The sequence below is a fragment of the Aptenodytes forsteri genome, unplaced genomic scaffold (genome assembly GCF_000699145.1).
Source record: "Aptenodytes forsteri isolate BGI_AS27 unplaced genomic scaffold, ASM69914v1 Scaffold190, whole genome shotgun sequence".
In the NCBI taxonomy this organism is placed as follows: Eukaryota; Metazoa; Chordata; class Aves; order Sphenisciformes; family Spheniscidae; genus Aptenodytes; species Aptenodytes forsteri.
This window is the reverse complement of record NW_008794597.1, coordinates 1,518,709-1,538,940: the sequence shown is the minus strand read 5'-3', so window position 1 is coordinate 1,538,940 and position 20,232 is coordinate 1,518,709. Positions and strand designations below refer to the sequence as shown.

The 20,232-nt window shown below is 37.7% G+C and overlaps 1 protein-coding gene across 1 annotated transcript in view; it reads left to right on the top strand.

Annotated features, from left to right (window-relative positions):
* LOC109279272 (neurexin-1-like) overlaps window positions 1-17,828 on the top strand; it is an 84,115-nt gene extending 66,287 nt beyond the window's left edge. Inside the window, exon 2 of the mRNA XM_019470309.1 lies at window positions 17,665-17,828. Within this exon, the coding sequence (XP_019325854.1) occupies window positions 17,665-17,828 (164 nt within the window). The remainder of the gene's footprint in view (window positions 1-17,664) is intronic.
* The last annotated feature ends 2,404 nt before the right edge of the window (window positions 17,829-20,232 follow it).

The window sequence follows — 20,232 nt, the reverse complement described above, 5'->3', positions numbered from 1 at the left end:
TTCCTCCCAGGCTACCTGTCCTTGCTTCCACCCTCTGTAGCCTTCCTTTTTGTGGTTTTGTCCAGGAGCTCCTTCTTCATCCATGGAGCCTCCTGGCGTTTTTGCCTGACTTCCTCTTTGTTGGGATGCATCGCTCCTGAGCTTGGAGGAGGTGATCCTTGAATATTACCCAGCTTTCTTGGGCCCCTCTTCCCTCCAGGGCTTTGTCCCATGGTACTCTGCCAAGCAGATCCCTGAAGAGGCCAAAGTCTGCTCTCCTGAAGTCCAGGGTAGTGAGCTTGCTGTGCGCCCTTCTCAGTGCCCTAAGGATCTTGAACTCCACCATTTTGTGGTCACTGCAGCCCAGGCTGCCCTTGAGCTTCACATTTCCCACCAGCCCCTCCTTGTTGGTGAGAACAAGGTCCAGCGTAGTACCTCTCTTTGTTGGCTCCTCTATCACTTGGGGAAGGAATGATTAAAGATTAGCATCAGAATATATATCCAAGTAATTTATTTCCTAAAGGAACAAAGGTAATAAGGAAGACTTCAAGAACTGTCAAAGGTAATATTATAGTGGGTGTCTGCTATAGCTCCCCTGACCAGGAAGAATAACTGGATGAGGCCTTCTACAGACAGATAGGAGGAGCTTTACATTCGCAGGCCCTGGTCCTCACGGGGGACTTCAACCACCCTGATGTCTGCTGGAGGGACAACATAGCAGGATATAAGCAATCCAGGAGGCTCTTGGAGTGCATTGATGGTAACTTCCTCCTCCAAATGATAGCAGAGCCAATGAGGAGAGGTACTCTGCTGGACCTCATACACCAAGGAGGGGCTCACTGGGGATGTGAAGATCAAGGCAGCCTTGGCTGCAGTGACCATGGTGGAGTTCAGGATCCTGAGGGCACAGAGGAGGGTGAGAAGCAAGCTCACAACACTTGCCTTCAGGAGAGCTGACTTTGGCCTCTTCAAAGATCTGCTCAGAAGAGTCTCATGGGATAAGGGCCTGGAGAGAAGAGGGTCCAAGAAAGCCGATTAACATTTATGGATCACCTCCTCCAAGCACAAGAGAGTTCCATCCCAACAAATACACAGTCAGGCAAAAATGCCAGGAGGCCTGTGTGGATGAACAAAGAGCTTCTAGCCAAACCCAAACACAAAAAGGAAGCATACAAAGGGTGGAAGCAAGGACAGGTAGCCTGAGAGGAATACAGAAACATTGTCCGAGCATCCAGGAATGAAGTTAGGAAAGCCAAAGCCCAAATGGAATTTAATCTGTCCAGGGATGTCAAAGACAACAAGAAGGGCTACTATAAGTATATAAGAAAGATTTCTGGCAAAAGAAAGACCAGGGAAAATGTTGATCTGTTTTCAACAAGACGGGAGACCTCATGACACAGGACATGGAAAAGGCTAAGGTACTGAATGCCTTCTTTTCCTCAGCCTTTACTAGCAAGACCAACCTTCAGGAATCCCAGGTCCCAGAGACAAAGGGGAAAGGCTGGAGCAAGGAAGACGTACCCTTGGTGGAAGAGGATCAGGTCAAGAAATACTTAAGCAAACTGGGCATACATAAGTCCATGGGGCCTGATGGCATGCACCCACAAATGCTGAGAGCTGTCAGATGTCATTCTGAGGCCACTCTCGATATCTTTGATCAATAATGGCAGCTGGGAGAAGTACCCAAAGACTGGAAGAATGCAAATGTCACCCCCATCTTCAAGAAGGCCAAGAAGGAGGACCAGGGAACTACAGGCCGATCAGACTCACCGCGATCCCTGGGAACATGATGGAGGAGCTAATCCTGGAAACCATTCCAGGCACACAGGCCGATCAGACTCACCGCGATCCCTGGGAACATGATGGAGGAGCTAATCCTGGAAACCATTTCCAGGCACATTAAGGACGAGAAAATCATGAGGAGTAGTCAGCATGGCTTCACCAAGGGTAAGTCATGCTTGACCAAACTCATAAACTTCTATGATGAATTGACTGATCTGGTAGATGACAGCAGAGCACTGAATGTTGTCTACCTGGACTTCAGTAAGGCCTTTGACACTGTCTCTCATAAGATCCTCATAGAGAAGCTGCTGATGTATGGGCTGGATGAGCAGACAGTGAGGTGGCTTGAAAACTGTCTGAATGGCCAGGCCCGGAGGGTGATGATAAGTGGCACAAAGTCTACTTGGAGGCCAGTGACTAGCTGTGTACCCCAGGGATCAATACTGGGTCTGATCCTGTTTAACATATTAATTAACGATCTGGATGATGGGGCAGAGCGTACCCTCAGTAAGGAGGAGAACCCTCAAACTGAGAGGAGTGGCTGATACACCAGAAGATCATACTGCCATCCAGAGAGACCTCAACAGGCTGGAGAAATGGGCTGACAGGAACCTTATGAAGTTCAACAAGGAGAAGTGCAAAGTCCTGCACCTGGGGAGGAACAACCGCATGCACACATATATGCTGGGGGACACCCAGCTGGAAAGCAGCTTTGCAGAAAAGGACCTAAGGGTCCTGGGGGACACCAAGTTGACCATGAGCCAACAATATGCCCACCAAGTTGACCATGAACCAACAATATGCCCTTGGGGCAAAGGAGTCTAATGGTATCCTGGACTGCATTAGGCAAAGCATTGCCAGCAGGTCAAGGGAGGTGATACTTCCCTTCTGCTGAGCACTGGTGAGGCCACACCTGGAGTACTGTGTACAGTTCTGGGCTCCTCAGTGCAAGAGAAACATGGACATACTGGAGAGAGTCCAACCAAGGGCCACAAAGATGATGAAGGGACTGGAGCATCTCTCCTATGAGAGTCCCAGCTGAGAGAGCTGGGACTGTTTAGCCTGGAAAAGAGAAGGCTCAGGGCAGGTCATGTTAATGTATATAAATACCTGAAGGGAGTGTGCATAGAGGACAGAGCCAGGCTCTTTTCAGTGATGCCCAGTCACAGGACCAGAGGCAATGGGCACAAACTGAAACACAGGAGGTGCTGTCTGAACATCAGGAAACACTTTTTTACTGTAAGGGTGACCGAGCACTGGCACAGCTTGTCCAGAGAGGTTGTGGCATCTCCAACGTTGGAGATAAAAGCCATCTGGACACAGTCCTGGGCAATCAGCTCTAGGTGGCCCTGCTTGAGCGGGACCAGATGACCTCCAGAGATCTTTTCTACCCCAATGGTTTTGTGATTCTGTGATTCTGTGATTCTGTGATATTGATTAAACTGTTAGGAAGAGAAGAACTAGCTCTAACTTGGTTTGGGTTCATTTTATAGTCATCCCCAAAATGTAACTGTATTGAAACATCCACTACCACTAGAAATTTTAATTGTGCAGTTCTGAGATAGGAAAAGCCATAGATGAAAAATTAATGTAGCTAGCCATAATATACATACAATCAGGGGTTTGCAAAAGCACGTCAGGTACAGTATCTCCTTGTCAGGAGCTACCTTTTTCACCTATTCTAAACTAATGCCTGCAAGTTTTTTACATCACTTAGTAGCCTTATAAAAGTTACAATATATATTCTTATGCCAAGAAAATAACTGTTTAACCAATTCATATCAAAGTGATCAATGAAAATCAAGAATTGTTCTAAAGCATTTCTTTCCTGATTGCAATGTGTGCAAGTACTTTGTACACATGGGAGCTCAATCCAGGCATTCACGTGGCTACAAAAAAAATATTATTGCTCAATTCATGTAAAATCTATGGAGGAAATAAAAAAAATATATAAATTCTTACTTTAGCTAAGGATGACCAGATTTTAAGTGAAGAAATGTTGATTTTTTTAGTTGTAAAATTTCTTGTAATTAGTTTCATTGTCATTATCTATAACTACTAATTAAGCAGAATAACATTCAGCATTAGCATTGAAATGATTGTAGACTAGTAAAGGAGAAAATTAAGTTCAGTTCTTTAAAAAAAAATAAAGATATCTATTTTGTTCACTTGCAGTCACAGATAGCTGTGATTAAATTCTAATTTGATGTCAAATTAAACACTTGGTTACAGCATGCTGACTTCCAGAGTACAGCTCCACTCACTTCAGAGGAATTTCCCATTTAAACGAGCAGAAAGTTTGTTCTGTACCATTCTAAAGGCTTCCAAAGGCACGTTCAGCTCAGTTCACATCCACAATATGAATCTCAGTAGTAGCCAAGAAAATTTTATGGTGACTAGCTAAAGAACTATACAACAAAGGGATTTTGAATATTGTTACTCTATTTTTAATTGTGTACAGTGCGTCTTCTACATTTTTAGCTGCTAACTCTGAAGAGCACTTCATAGCAAATTGTCTTCAGCCGCCTATGTTAAAGTCATAACATCACTGATAGCACACAAACATTCCTCACTTTTGTATAAAAAGCGTGTGAATACAAAAATATGGCTAGCTTTGCTTGCAGTCCTGTTAATGTTGGTGTTGTGCTTTTCTGGGAAGGCACAAATATCCAGCTACAGAGCCAGGGCCTGAGTGAACATCTCAGATGGGCAGAATGTACAGTCATATGTCATCACCCTTTAGTAAGTATTGTAAAGGAGAAGTATTATATTTACACAGTAGCGACTGTGAAAGTGTAGCTAGCTGCCAGTTCACCATACAACACAAAACCAGTAGAAAAGTTTTAGGAAGCATTGTCTAAAAACAATATCCTTCTCATGGACAAAAGACATGACCTCTCCTCCTTTGAGTCTCCTGCTCATGCTATCCACTGGATCATCACCTCTGTAAAGCTGCCATCCAGTTGGAAAATTACTTCTGCCATTCAACCACTGCACAGCATTTTTACTCATTGTCAGCTCAGCTAATCCTATTGTATTAATGGGTCTAACAGGCCAGTTTTGCTGAAAGGATGATTGGTCAGGGATTTGTCTTCTGATAGTAACTGGGGCCTGATTTTGCAGCCTTTTGTACAGACATAATTGACTACACAAAGCACAGCTCAAAAAGGAATCAGATTTACCAGGCTAGTTTCTACTCTCATGTACACCAAAACAAGCACAAATAATTCTGAAAAATCTTTATTCCTCATTACACAACTGTTTCTTAAAGCAGTTGTTGAAATAAGTTATTTTATGAATTTTTCAAATTAATTTCAAAACAGATATTCTTAAAGTAGAAATACCTGTCACCCTGCATCACTTTTATAGAACATGATCTGTTCTTGCCATTACTCTCTGCCAGCCAGAATAGTTAATTCTGTATGAAAGGTTTTGATAGGAGTATACTGAAGGTGTATTTTCATGCCATGTACCCAGCAGGGCTAAATTGGGGAAAATCCAAAGGAATAATAGTAGTGCTGGGAAGAAAAGGGGAGTTATGGTAAGATGTACAGGCCATGTAAAGTGGACCATATACAGTCAGTCCTTAATTCTAGTTAGTCTATCCATTCTCCGTAATAGGAAATAAGACCTCTAGTGATTACAAGGAGGAGGTCTAAAAGCACAAATCTAAGTAAAGTGCGCAAATCCCAGAGAATTTCAATGGAAATTGAATGTTTCTAATCCAGACAAATAGTCCCAGAGGCTGAATGGAAAAAGAGCAGCAGTCCTTAAAGGATATCTGATTACTGAGTAAAATATATAGATTTACATTGTGTTTCATTTTCTGCTTATACATGGAAATTAAAACACTGGGGATGGAGTACGGTTCTTTGACTCGCCTTCACTTATGCAAATGACTTATTTCTCCTTTCATTATCCTTATTATTAATATTACTAAATTAAGTTATTAAAAAACCTTTGATTCCACCTTTGATTCCTGGTTGTAGTTACTGCAGCCATGACCCAGATGCAAGAACACTTGTCCCAGTGACTGATGCAAATTTCTTTAAAGCATTGACATATTGCAAGCAGGTCTGAAGTTTAGTACATCTGAGACTAGCCAGACCCATTTTGGAGAAAAAGAATTAAATTTAATGAGGTGGCAAAATAAGGCCAAAGTCAAATTTCTTGGGATTGTAATATAATTAAAAAGCAGTCATTTTTATATCTACATCATGATCTCTCCCCTGAGTCACTCCAAGTTTATTTAGAAGTGTGGTAAAAATTACTAAAAGAAGAGGACAAGTAACTTTCCAAAAATGTCAGTTCTAGGAAGTAGTTGAGAAAAAGGAAATACAAGTTTCAAAGATGTGCTTATTTGTTAACTACTGTGGCTCCAAAAAAGCACAAGACTATTCAGATGTGCAATATCTAAAAATGTGTAACAATAAAATAATCATAGATTAATAGCATTAAACTAAAGCAATGTTGAATGATTTCACGTTTGATACACTTGTGATGAAAAACGATAGAAAAGTGATAAAGCTGCATAGGAATCAAACAGCACAAAAAATTGTTGCCTCAGAAAGAGTATTAATTTAATTATGTCTTGATTTTGATTCTGTTTGTCATCTGCAGACAACTGGAGAGGGTATTAGAAAATATTACAGGGTGTAGAATTAAATTGGGGGTGGGGGTATTTTCCCATTGGGAACAATAGCAGTGATTTGTCTGAATGATTTTTTTTCATCCATTATATTTGAATTCTTCATGGGAAACATTTCTCAGTGAGCTTTTTGTGCAAATGATGCAGATTGGTTCTGAGAAAACAATTTATTTGAACATGTTTGTGTTTAACAGGGTGTCAAAGTATTTGCTGCTGTTTATACTTGGTTTCTGTTCTCATTTGACCAGAGAAAATTCATAGATTCATACAAGTTATGGTCAGAATGTACTGCTATGAAAACATTAACCTGACCTCCTAAGTGGCAAAAGGCAGAATTTCTTCCAGTGATTCCTGCAATGCAGCCCAAAAGCAATGATTGATATACAGTTTCTGTTAGACAAAGGCTCTGTCTTAAGACTTCAGGGAAGAATTTCCCAGTATCCCAATGCTTATTTTATCTTTATTGAAAATTTTCATCTTATTTTCAGTTTGAACTTTTCTGACTCTCAATCCCAGCATTTGTCTGGTTGAAAGGACTTCCAGGTATCAAGAATCTTTCTCCCAACATTGATAGCTACAGATTGGGTTCAAGACACCTCTTAATCTCGTCTTTGATATATTCAATAGATTGAGCATTTTAGGGCTTTATTGTAAGACACGGTTGCTGAGTTTTCTTAGGTTTTTAATGCCATGGATGACTGTGGGAAAAGTTTTTTTTTTTGAAACCTCTTTCATTTTTTACTTCCTTTTAAATATATGAGCACTGGAACTAAACACAGTAATGGTTTTGGTTATGCCACAAAAAGTAATGCCATTTTCTATTTCTGTTCAGCATTTCGTTGCCTGTGCATTCAAGGCTTGCACTGCCCCCCCTTAGTTGCTGCTTCACAGTAGGAGCTCATCTACAGTAGCTTAACTAAAATGGTCTTGTCATTATTTTATTCCCAATGTACTTGGGATACATAGCACTGTCTAGAAAAGGTGGCCTCACCTAGAGTAAATTCATGGATGTTAGTAGAATTTAGAGGTGTACTGAATTTGGGCTGATGGCTTTGTCTTGTACAAAACTGGCAGAAACATCTAATTGTGCCCTAATGATCCTCATTTGGCAGAAAGCCTCGTACTCATTTTTGGTCGACACGTCATCTGTGCTCCTGATGGTATCACACCTTTCTCCTGAGTCTCGTACAGGGCATTCCAGAAAAGAAGGGATCTTCACATAGATGTAGATAGAAAATGGAGCTAGAACAGAACCAAACTCCTGTTATTCTGAGAGTTCCCCCCTCCACCAAAAAAATCAGTAGCGTCCCTGTTATATTATATTTCTACCAACTGCACCGAAAAGTTGTTTTAATTGGTCCACCCAAAGCTGTGCGGAGTCTGGGAAAGGCTGTACATTGACTTCAGACCTAATGGGGCCATGTGGAAATGTAGGAACTCCTGGGCCCTCTTCCCTAGATTCTGGTGGATTTGCAGATTTTGCAGATGAATCCCAAATTTTGTTCCACGACACCCAGCTGTAGGAAATGCTGCTTCCCTATTTACTCAATATTTAAGCAGAAGGCTGCAAGAGAATCAGAGTTCTGTACTAGGTATCTTTATAATATATTTCTAATTATTCATAATTATATTCAATAATTACAATCAATATTTACAGTGGTTTTCAAAGCTACATTTAAAAAAAAAATGCAAATAATCCTAATGGAATTTGTCAGATACACAGCACTTGAGAATACCAATGCTAATAGCCACAGATTTTCAAGGTATTGCTTTAGTTCAGCATTATTGAGACTATGACTGTCATGCTTTATAACATACTTTACAACATACTTCATGTTTTCATATCCTTTCCAAATATTTTCTTTTGGACCACATGTTTAATAAAACAATTTCTCTAACAATTTGAGAAACTAATGGGACAGGCTAAGTTACGCTATGCAGGAGATGCTGTGTGCAGTCCCATAGAAAAAGCTGTCTCTTGAAGTGACATTTTCCAGTACAGTATTTTTAAGTAGATACATTTATAGAGAAGTATACCTATGCATTATTCTTTAGAGAAACAAAATATTGTATCTTAAATTTCTAGCCATCATTTTTATCACAAGACACCTGCATAAAAATAAGCTTCATTTCGAACTACTTCCCCACTACTCGTGCTACTGAATATCTTATGAAATTTCATAAACTATGTCTGTGATATATTATACCTTTCATTGTTGCCAAATGTGATTTTGAACTATAATTTTGATGAGGAAAAAAAGCCTATTAAAATGCCACTTCTAATATGTTATTTCTTACTATGTTATTTCTAGAATGCTATTTCTGTAACTTCAAAATACTAATGTACTGTTTCATCTGTTTATCATGAAAATACTGTTCTTATATAATTGTCAGGACAAATACTGTGCTCTGTATGTGGCTAAGGTGTAAATATTCTAGCAGAAGAAAAAAAATGTAATAGCAGAAATAACCACGAAACATATAAACAGTCACTTAGTTTTTTAAAAAATCAAAGTTTCCATGAAGCATCACCAAATATAAAAATGATTCTTGAATTAATGAAAATAACCTGTAAAAGCATGATTCCCATTTTTATATCACTGAATCATAGTAATACGCTAAAATAATTAGAATTGATTGGGCTTTTGCTGCAAAAAATATGGAGCAGATTCTGCTCTCAGCTCAGTAGGGACAGCCTGAGACAATTCATCTGAAGATAATAAGCCAGATTCACAGCCTGTGTAAGTTGTATAGTTCTACTGATTTCAACCATGTCATGCCAGATTTAAATCAACTGAGTATTTGGCTCAATATGGGCAGTCAACAATAGTGCTGAGAGCAGAATTTGGCCAAAGGAATTAGGTTGTAAACGCAGAAATTAGCAGTGCAATTTAGTATCATTGTTGGTGGGGGTGGGGGAAGGTCCAGCAAATAAGCATTTGCAGTGGATGAAGACCTATCTAGTTCTTCAAGTGAGTAGCTCAATGCAAGGTGAAAACAGAGGACTTTTCACATCTACTAGAAGTCAGAGTGCTGAAGAGAAAGTTACCTGTCTGGCCAGTCATCTGATTGCTAATGGAGGCTGTAAGGCCATTCTGTTCCTCTGCTGTTGTATTGACAGTCCCTTTTAGCCCCTTGTCTTGTACCTGGGCTGTGCATTGGTGAAAATCATTGGTACGATCAGCTGGTGCAGAAAGGGCTAAGAGCCATTATGTGCCAATGCCGACAGGCTAGGAGATGGCACTTTGGGTCTTGAAAGCCTCTGGTTCCACTGATGCCAACAGAGCTACTCAGTAGACAATATAAGGTCCTCCAGGGTGGATGGATGTAAATGTGGGTAAATTCAGACTATGGGTGGCTAAATCATCAGCAATGACAGAAATGTATAATATGGCTCTACTCTCCTCCAGGTACATAAATTTTACACCAGTGCAACTGTAATGACATAAATACAGTTACTCCTGATTTAAATGAGGAAAATTTTGTTCCCTCCAAACTGCAAAATTAAGACGTTGATAGTATACATGGCTTTCAAAGAGTTTCCCTTTTATTTTTTTCTTTTAAGAGTGGCTGGAGAAAACAAAATGAATAAAAAGCAAAGATAGAATTTGGATCTTCTGGTGTCTTAGTCTCTGCTTAGAAGAATAGGCCATGCCAAGAAAACGGGAATCAGGAAAGTCAAGCAAAGTGTTAGTGATATGGAAATATATCAGCCATCACAAAAAACCACCTTAAATAAAGAAAATAAATAATAGTGCTCAATGGTAATCTAACGTAAAAACCTTATAAAGTACCATAAAGAAGCTGAACTAATTTTTTTCTTTTCTGTTTAAGGTGCTTTAACTTACCATGACAAAAACACGTGGAGGAATGAATTTTCATTGCTGTTTACTAGTGTATAGGGGTTTGGCTATATACACTGTTTTATTCACAGAGCAAGAATTCAACACTTTCAATTTTATTTAATTCAAAATGTTTTGACAGTTTAATTTACTACCACTTAAAACTAATCAATCAGACATTTAGGGGAAGCTGCTCAGGTAGTGTAAATCTTTCTGGTTACAGAGTCATCAAAAAAGCCATAGCAATCACTGCTAAGAATAGGGCCCATGATATAAAACAAAATATGCTAAACCCTGTAACCAGAGGAGTTTAACCATCTGATGCTGCCTGTGATGTCATTTTCAGAACTCTCCCTTTGACTCTGACATCATGAGCAACAGAACTGGCCTTTTAGCAAGTTCACATGTTGGTTTTAAGTAATCATGTTAAGCTAAGTATGGCCACCAAAAAGGATGTCATTGCAGTATTGGTATTGCAATACACCAACACTGCGGTAACCAGGACTAGATGAAGGAGCCTGAAGTTATACTACAATTGAAATAACTAATTTATTTTTCATTAAGTTTGGGGGCTTTTGTACTTAAAGAAAGGAAATTACTATATGCAGTTAAAGGAAGAAGGCTCTTCCAGAAAAGTTTAGCTATAAGCTATTTCTAATAGCCCAAATATCACTGTAATATACACTGCGTATAGAATAGAATATCTTTATCTTGTGAAATTGGGTGTTTTTCATTTTCTCAGTGAACTTTATTCGATTTGTTGATCTTCAGGTGTCTACTCACAGCAGGCATACTGGTTTTCTTTTTTTTTTTTCTTTTCAGCCTCTTACTTTCCTAAATGCATGAAACAGTATGTACCCTTTGCACTTTCACAACAAACCAAATTTCAGGCAGTGAGATTTTAGAAGTCTAAATTTAGAGTGTGTGCATGGAAAAGGTGATTTATAATATCTTAAGCCAAATAACTTTATCTGGTCTGACCTATGAGTATTACAACTAAAAACTGAGAGACTTAAACCCTTAATATTCATTGTTTGTAGTAGTTATTTTTTTTAAAGTGGTAAACTTTTCAAATTATTTATTGGAATACTCTCTAGTTATGATGAGATTTTTCAGTGTTTTGTGGCATTGACTTATAAAGGCTTTTCATTACGAAAAGTGACACATTCTAGCAGGAAATTGCTATGCTTAAGAGATATCATTGAGCCCAGTTCTGTGTAACTCATTTTATTCTCTCCTGGTTTACAATATATTCAAATTAGTTTAGATAGCATTTCTTAATGGTCACATGAAAAGGTATTTTCCTGTAGGAAAACTCCATGAGAAATGACCTGTAAAGACAGAACTGGGCTTCAATTTGCAATTGCTTGTGAGTGCTCGCTCCCCAGAAAGTGTTGGTGGAGGGAAGAGATCTCCCAAGCAGTCAGACTGCTGTGTTGTCACCCTTCCCCAGTTCTTTGTTGGTTTCGCACAGTCCATCTCCTTGAATTCCGTGTTGTTTTTCCTTTGTTATTTTACCTTTCCCGTTTTCTCTCTCCCTTGAGATATCTTTGTACTCTCTCCTGTCCTCTCCTCAGTCAAAATCATAATGGGCAACAGAGACATACTCCCTCAAAATCATCTACCTAGTGGAGGAGCTGAGGACTATAGAGACTAGCATGAGTACTAGGACACTGAGCCTGTTTCTTAACTTTAAATTCTGTCCACTTAATTAGCTGAGGCTCAATTACTAGTCCCCTCTTGCTTTGTAGGCTTTGGGGGAACCTTCTTTCCTGTGCCCCATATTGATGTTGGGCTGGGGACAAAAGGCCAAATTATTGCTTGTTGATAGCAATTTAGTTGCTGACAGATAGTTTACTTAGGCAAAATGCCCTTTGATCTAATCCGGGGGCAGAACCCATGCCTGAGATTTCTGTGGCCTTTGCTAGCTGTACTAGGCAGAGAATTTATTGATTTTTTTTTAAGACGTGCAAGTTTCTGATGCTGACAAATGCTGTGAGACATGATCCTACATTTCTGAGTTATTCCACCCAGTTTAAGTGACAGTTTTTCCACACAGAGATCTGACCCAATGACCAGAGTGAGTGTCTCAGTAATGAGTGCAGGATCAGCCACACTGCCTGTGGTAACATCATCACAGCATATTCTAAAACTTAAGTTATCTTGTTCGATCTGTTTAAAGTCATCTACTTCATACAGGTCATTAAGGAAAATTCAGAATGGGAAAGTAGAAGCAAATGAACTTAGAATCCCTATCACAAATGACTGATGGCTTTAAAATATATAGTTATAAAAGTCTTACAAGAAGGTCCTCTGATTAATGACTAATAATAATTGAACTTAGAAAGAGCTGCAGTAAATCCTGTACAATTTTTGCACTTTGGAAACAGTATTGTTTTATTTCATATCACGTAAATTTTGTTAAATAGAAGAAACACTGCTTCCCTGGTGCTTTTGTTTTTCCCTCTGGATTGTAGCAATGGAGCACTTGCATGTTGTGTTTGATGCCTTGCATGATGAAGACATGCAATGGCAAGTTCCAGTCTGCATGCTGCTTAATGAATGTTTTCCTTTTCTCTCCTTCCCTGTTATGTGCTTACAGAAGACAACTATGTGGAAGGTGGGTGCTTTCTACCTTATTTTCCTAAGCTCTTGTTTTTCCCTTCTGTTTAGTGGGTTTTTTCCCCTTCTGCTTAATGTTATAAAAGTACGCATATCATTCAGTACGGTAAGTTGCTTTTTTTTACCCATAAAGGTATACAAGTTTATTAGATAAGTGTGATTTCTTTTTCCATGCAGAACACAAGCAAAGCTCCATTTTAATCTTGGCCTTACTGGTGTAATTCCAGAATATCCCCACTGAAACAATGGGATTTATACTCATATGACTGATATCACCCTTCAAAATCATTCAGATTTGCAGAGGACTGATTTCTTCTCATGTTCTGTATGAAAAACACTTCAAGAAACTATTTGTTTCATTAGTGTGGAGCATAAATCCTCCTCATAAGAATGTAATGGAGGTTAAATACCTATATTTTAATTGCTTAGGAAAATGGAAAGCGTTTTTCTCTTCAATACTACAAATCTTGCTTACTGTATTATCCTTTACAGCACAAAGTTTTAGGAAAAAAGTTTTTCTGTCTAACTTTTCAACATAATGCACTCTGCCTTTTCGACACTGTGAAAGAAGCCGCATGTGATTTTAATAATAATGTTGGTATGTAATTAAGTCCCTTTAAAGAAAGTATGGCACAGGGCAGTGGAAACTAAAGCACAATGCCATCTAGCCTGAATATTGGTAAGTATGTCTATTAGCTGGTAAAACATATTGTGTGCATATATGTCATAGTTTTAAAGGTACAGAATATGCTTCACAGATCAGATATTGCTGGGAATCAATACTATCTTTTTGCTTATAAGCCAAAAGGTGCAGGTGCTTTTTTATGTACAAGTGCTTTTAAAAGTCTCTCTGGGCTGAACCTTTGCATACTGGATAAACAATTAACTATTTGAAAAATGAGTTTATCTAAACTGAGCAATAACTTTTATTTTATTTTTTCCAGTACTTTTAAAACTATTTTTAAATCAAGGACTTTGTAAGCTAACTCATATGCAAAGTGACTGCCCTGGCACAGCTCTGACGCAGGGTCCTGTAGTAAGCCACTGTGGGGCGAGAGTTCATTCAGGATTCAGGTCACCGTGGGCCACTGCCTGCCTGTTCAGTGGCAATTTTCTTAAAAAGCCCAGAAGTATCTGTTCTGAGTTTCTCTATGCTACTGTATACAAGGGCAAAAAGAGGTGCTTAGATTTAGCACATACACGATGCTGTGCAATTTTATTAAAATATATGCTACCAGTAGGAGAAAGAAAATTTAAACAATTCTTATGCTTTAATTGTGTGCACTGTCACACACATACATATCAATACAATTTCCTTTTCATTGTGAAATAAAAATGTATTCAAAAACATTGGGATAGGAATTCTAACTGAAAAACATAAAAGCCTATAACTAAGCACCTAATCTTATGTTTGATCTGTACATAAAACTCTTACTGGTGTCAACATGAGTCTCAAATGTGAATTAGGATCAGTGTAACTAGATAAGGAGGTTCAATTTGATTTCACGTATTCATTTATGCACAGCAGTACAAGCTAAAGCCTGGATAACAGTTAATCCAGACTTTACCTGAGTCTAATTCCTAAAACTGCAACCTTAAATTTATTCCAACACAGGTCTGGATGCTTATGCATACATTAAAGTTACAAAGGATGTATATGTAAAGAATGGAAGCATAGAATGTGTATCCAAAGCACAATCTGGAAACCGAGCTATAATTTTTCATCTTTGATTTCTGTGATATCTGAGCATCTCTGTAAGCTAGGCTACATAAGAAAACAGAAGGATTTAGTATTCACAGAGTTAAATTTGTATATATTGCTGGTATGAAAAGGCTACATTTTATTCATTTTACTAAAACTGTTCAAGGCTTGAACATGTTCACCACAGGTTTACCATGTTTAAATTTTGTTTTGGCCTGTGCTCTGCATGGAACTCACACACCAAATCTTGAAAATCTCCTATCTTCCTATCCACTTTCACTATCCCATCCTGTGCCCCTTAACTCTCTCCTCTTGGAGTCAAGTTCAGTATAAAGATGGAGTGGATCACACATGAGGCATTCCTACTAAATCTTGAATTCCTAATTCACAAAGAAAAGGCTTCTATCATTCTGCTTATGAAGTAATGGTGCACAAATGACTATTTTCAATGTGTGGTATGCCTATACCTGGCTCGTTAAGGCTAGAACTTTCTATGACTATCCATTGTGGTGTTCTCGATTATAAGCAGACTGTCATTTTGAAAAGTTAGCAGCAATTGCTATCATGGTAGATTTATCTGTATCATTTTAAACCCCTCTGTGGATTGCAGAGGTACAGTAATAGTAATTCTTCACTCTTCCATAGCCTTCATCCATAGATCACAAAAATATAAAATAATACATACTTTTAGCAAGTAAGTATAAGTAACCTTACTGCTTCACAAATAAAGTAACATACAGAATCAAACAAAATACAGTGTCTTGAGAACTAGTACTAAATTTTTTAGTCAATAGATGTTTGGTTTGAGCAGTGTATTTTTTTTACATTCACTTGACTTCCTTTTTTAGTTGAACAGCACTGTAAGTGACTCTTAAAATTCAAGTGGTTTCTATGATGTTTTCAAGAGGCACTTCTGCCATTTACGTTTTTTTCAAATTATATAAGAATCACGTATTTACAACTGACCAATTTCACATATCATTTTAGCAAAAATAATATCTATCAAGCAGTGGTAGTCTCCTGAAGCTAGGCCTTTTGTTTAGGTCCTTATAGCTATAAAGACCATATTTAAATGTAAGCTAGTAAGAGATGACCTTCTTTGCATTCCCCTAGGAGACATGACAGCGATTTGCTTCATACCTTCTAAGAGCTGAAAGAGCTCACATAAAGTAGCTGCTGAAAAGTCACAATTTTATTAAGAAAAAAGATGTTGTAACGTTAGATTAGTTTCGCCTTCCCTCTATCGGATACAGTTAAGCCCAAGACAAAAGTCTGAGATTTCTTACTGTAGTGCCAACAGAAAAAGTTTAAAGCAGAAAGACAAGTTAAAATATAACATTTAACTTGCCAAAAGACAAGTTAAATAATCACATGAAGAGACTAATACTTCCAGAAGGCCATGAAGGGACGGACGTTCAGCATTAAAAGAATGAAGCTTGACCATGGGTCTTTATACTTCGTGTTTTCAGCATACCTCTCTCAGTTGCAGCAACACTTACAGAGAAAGAACACGCATGAAAACATTTCTACTCTTTCACAAGCTGCTAACTGCAGCACAGCTGTGTGATGTTTTCCAAGCAATGCTTAAGTAGGCATCCCTTCAGGATCACACTCAGCTTTCATTTACACCACTGTAAGCCCCAGGTAATCCCACCAGCTGCGGGGCGCTGTATTTGGAAACAGAATCTATTGCACAAGAGATGGGGCACATCAGGCCCTTCAGTTTAACTAGGCATCTAAAAAAAGTGACATTAAAAAGCACTAATTCAGCAAAACCATTGTTAGTCTATTTGGAACATCACTTGAGATTTGGAACTGATAAGATATGAATTCTTTAAGACTGATTGCAGTCCAGAGTATCTTCTTTGAACTCCCCCCATGTACTATGAGTCATTTGTGCACCTAATTTTCTTTGCAAATTAGAAAACACAGGAACTCTCTAGGAAGTCTGCTTTCCAATAAAGAGCAGGATATTTTATTGCACACCTTCTTTGTGTGAATTAATTTTAATTAATTGCAAATAAGAAAATAATGTATCACTTTCTATAGTTGTTGAAGAAGAGGAGCACATTTAAGACATGAGCAATTAATGACTTCTAAAATGGATCCTAAAACAGCGAAGTTCAACAAGAATAAGCCTGTTTTTTAAACCAGACATAAAATGTGAAAAACCTTCATATTTCTAGAAAAATGTTCTCCCTACATCACATTATTCTCAGTGAGAATATAAGTACCATTTTATATCATGAATCATTATTCTCAGTGAGAATATAAGTACCATTTTATTATCATGAATTAAAAAAGCTGAATATTTTTGGTTAAAGAGTAACAAAATTTGGCTCTGGTTGAGTGATTATCATTATGGACATCTGTTTTGAAATGTCACTAGACGTATACTGGTATGATTGGATTTCATCTCACAATACAAATATGAAGTAAAATCTATTTATCACAGATTTATGAAGTTGCTTCAGAAGATGTCACTTAAATTTTCTTTATTGCTATGTATTTTATATTACATATGTAATAATTTGCCTTCTCTGGAACAAATTCATTCTACTCTCACGTTTCACACAAATAAGGAGACATCCCTTGCATTATCATTTCAATGTGATGAAGAAATTTTATTTAATTACCTGAAATGCTCATTTTTATGAGGGGAAAAAGATCAGACCCAGCCCATTTTTCAGGTTTACACTTCTCCAGGTTTTTAACGTCATTTCACAAGTAGAGGACAGGAAGTCCTCCCAGCAAAGTGTTCAAAGCAATATAATCAAAATACAATAAAGACAGATGGAACATTAAAGGAATTGGTTGGATTTGAAAGCATTTTATTATTTTCTGTGACCCCAACTACTGCACAGAAGAAATACACAATAAAGCAGCACCCAGTGTTTGAATTGCAGTTCTGTTACTCGTAGCCCAAAGCATTCCAACCAGTGGTTGAAAAATGCTCTTTGATTTCCCTCTGTGATACAGACATCTCATAGGAAACAGATGCCTGTCACAAAACATTTTTGTCACTGTGACAACACCACCTTCCCGTGCTCCCTTGTTCATTGCTGACTGTGCTCTTGTTTCCCTTCAAGGTCTGGCGCACCTGATGATGGGCGACCAAGGTATGGGCTCTGTTCCTTTTCCACTCTGCTTTCATTGTTTCTTCTTGTTCTGTAGCTGCTTTGAATCCATCACTGCAAACGATGGGCAAATGCTTGAAAGCTGTCTTTGGCTGCAAATAAACACATGGTTTTAGTCACATCTTTTCTTATTTCTTTTTTGTTTGTTTGTTTGCTCTGTAAGCTTTTGTCCTTCCTGCCTCCTCAACTCCCCCTCTCGCAATATAATAACTGAAAAGAGGTGAGAGAAATAAGAAGGTGATTAAGAAAATTTCATGTATTTATCAAAAAATACAATTATGGGTGTTTCTATAAAAGATAAACGAAGCACAAGAGCACTCTTCAGATAGTTCCTGAAAGAAGATACTCAGCTTGTCACATTGTACACATTGAAGAGTCCATTTACATTAATGCATGGCTGATTGGAAATGTGCAGAAAGCACCTGCTCCTGGCTTCTGGAATGCTGAGAGTACAATTTTGTAACCTAACGATATCAGTGATTTTTTTTCCTCCTAACCCATTGTCCATGTTACTTTTGTGTCGCTCTTTCTTATCTAAGCATGGGTTATTTCTGTGTTTCTCTGCATGTACATGATTGGAAAAAAAATAAACTAAATCCCTAATATGACACTGATTGAATCTCCATTTGTCTCCAGACACTTACCTTATACTTTGTCTCTTCATGTTCAGATACTATTGCATTTACATATACTCATGACTCTTACTGTTGTTTCTCTCCTCTTCTTTATTCTCTTTCTGTCTGGAAATGCTTTCTTCATGGAACCATTTCACCAAATCCATAGGTAAAAGTAAAGGTATTACATGATTTTTTTTTATTTTTTAATGCCATCAGTATACTTTAATGTATGTATAAGTAATGCAAATAAATGTAAATCTTTTTGCACTGATAACATGAGGTAGGTATATTTTTAAAGTAAATATTTCATGGATATCAAGGTAAGGAGAAGTATCCTAAAGTACAGGCTGACCTTTTTTAAAGTTTGTCTACTGGTTTTGTGAGAGATGTAAAGCTTTGGCAGTGATAAAGGAGGCTACAGTTATAGAAAGCATTCAGGATGAAATGTCAGCCACGTTTTGAGGTATGCATTTTTCTGTTCTCAAAAAATTGTAGTCTAAACCACCAGGCACAGGAAAAAGCACGATGTTGTTCGACAGAGACTCTCTGGAGATAATCTGTCCAGGGCCATTCCACAGCTTGATGTAAGTTTTAAAACTGAATAGCACTGACTTCAGCAAGTCTCTGCTATCAGCCGATCACATTTGCCCTGAGATTTTCCTTGTATGTTAATCACTTTGATTATATCTGAGACAAGAATTGGACAAAGGAACGAGGAAGAATGAACGCCAAAGAGAAGTGTGGGGGTTTTTTTCAAAATTTTTTTACTCTTTTTTGTTTCTTTCTGTAAAGAATACCAGCTATGTTTACTTTCTTTCTCCTGGAGGGAACATGTGCAGTAGGGTCAAGACTTTTCCTGTATAAATAAACACCAGGTTTTGCTATGAGGATGCTTGTTAACAGACATCACGTAAATATATTTTTATGATAACAAGCTGGTCATTAAAAGCCATTAAATCTGTGTTACATATGATGAATAATACAGTTCTATTCATCTTAAGCATTTGTCAGGGTGTGCCTACTCTTGGTCTAAATCAGAAATCCAATCTGCATGGTCGTACTTTGCTAACTAGTTAAATTAGAAACAACCTTCTGGGTTACTTGGTGTCTTGGCTGATGTAGTGTTTCCACACCTAGAAAGTTCGTGTGATGCAAAGACTGTAATTACAAACCTGTAGTGTCTCATTCCTCTTCATATCAGACTCTCTGGAGAGACTGTATACCTGGTTATAGATGGAATACTATTTAAAGGGTTATGTGTGTTCTGGGGCTGTAAATCTTCTTGCTTAGGAAAAGTTTTAAGCAAGTAGAATGAAAAACGGTCTACTGATTTCTTTGTTTTATAGGATTGTTTTGTTTGTTGGATGGCTGATCCTTGTGGTTTTCTTAACAGTACCTTGCATGTATAACTTCCTCATTACTTATTCTTACTATCTTATTCCTTAATGGTAGATGTCTTGGGTGGAGTTACCTTAAAATGCCATTTTATAGTGACTGAACCTTGACATTTTAGACCATTTCTATTAATATTAAGGAATTCTTTCCCTAGATTATTCTATACACAGAATACATGATGTAGTATGTACAATGCTGAAGGATTTTTGTATAAAAATATGGAAACATGAATATTATGAATATGCATTATGATTAGTAGTTGATCTGGAAAGCAGATTTTAGCAAAACAAAACCTTTGCAAGTATTGTGCGATAGTTAGACATTTATACTTTTATTTTAAAAGGTTTAACAATTATATTCACAAAAAATGACCTTGGATATATCATCTACATTAATGTTTAATGATGTGCCATGTGACATAATTTAAACACCAGTCACCAGTCATCTAATCATTTGACTACATTTTTCTTTTCACATTTTAATTTTTTATTAGATTTACCAGTTTATA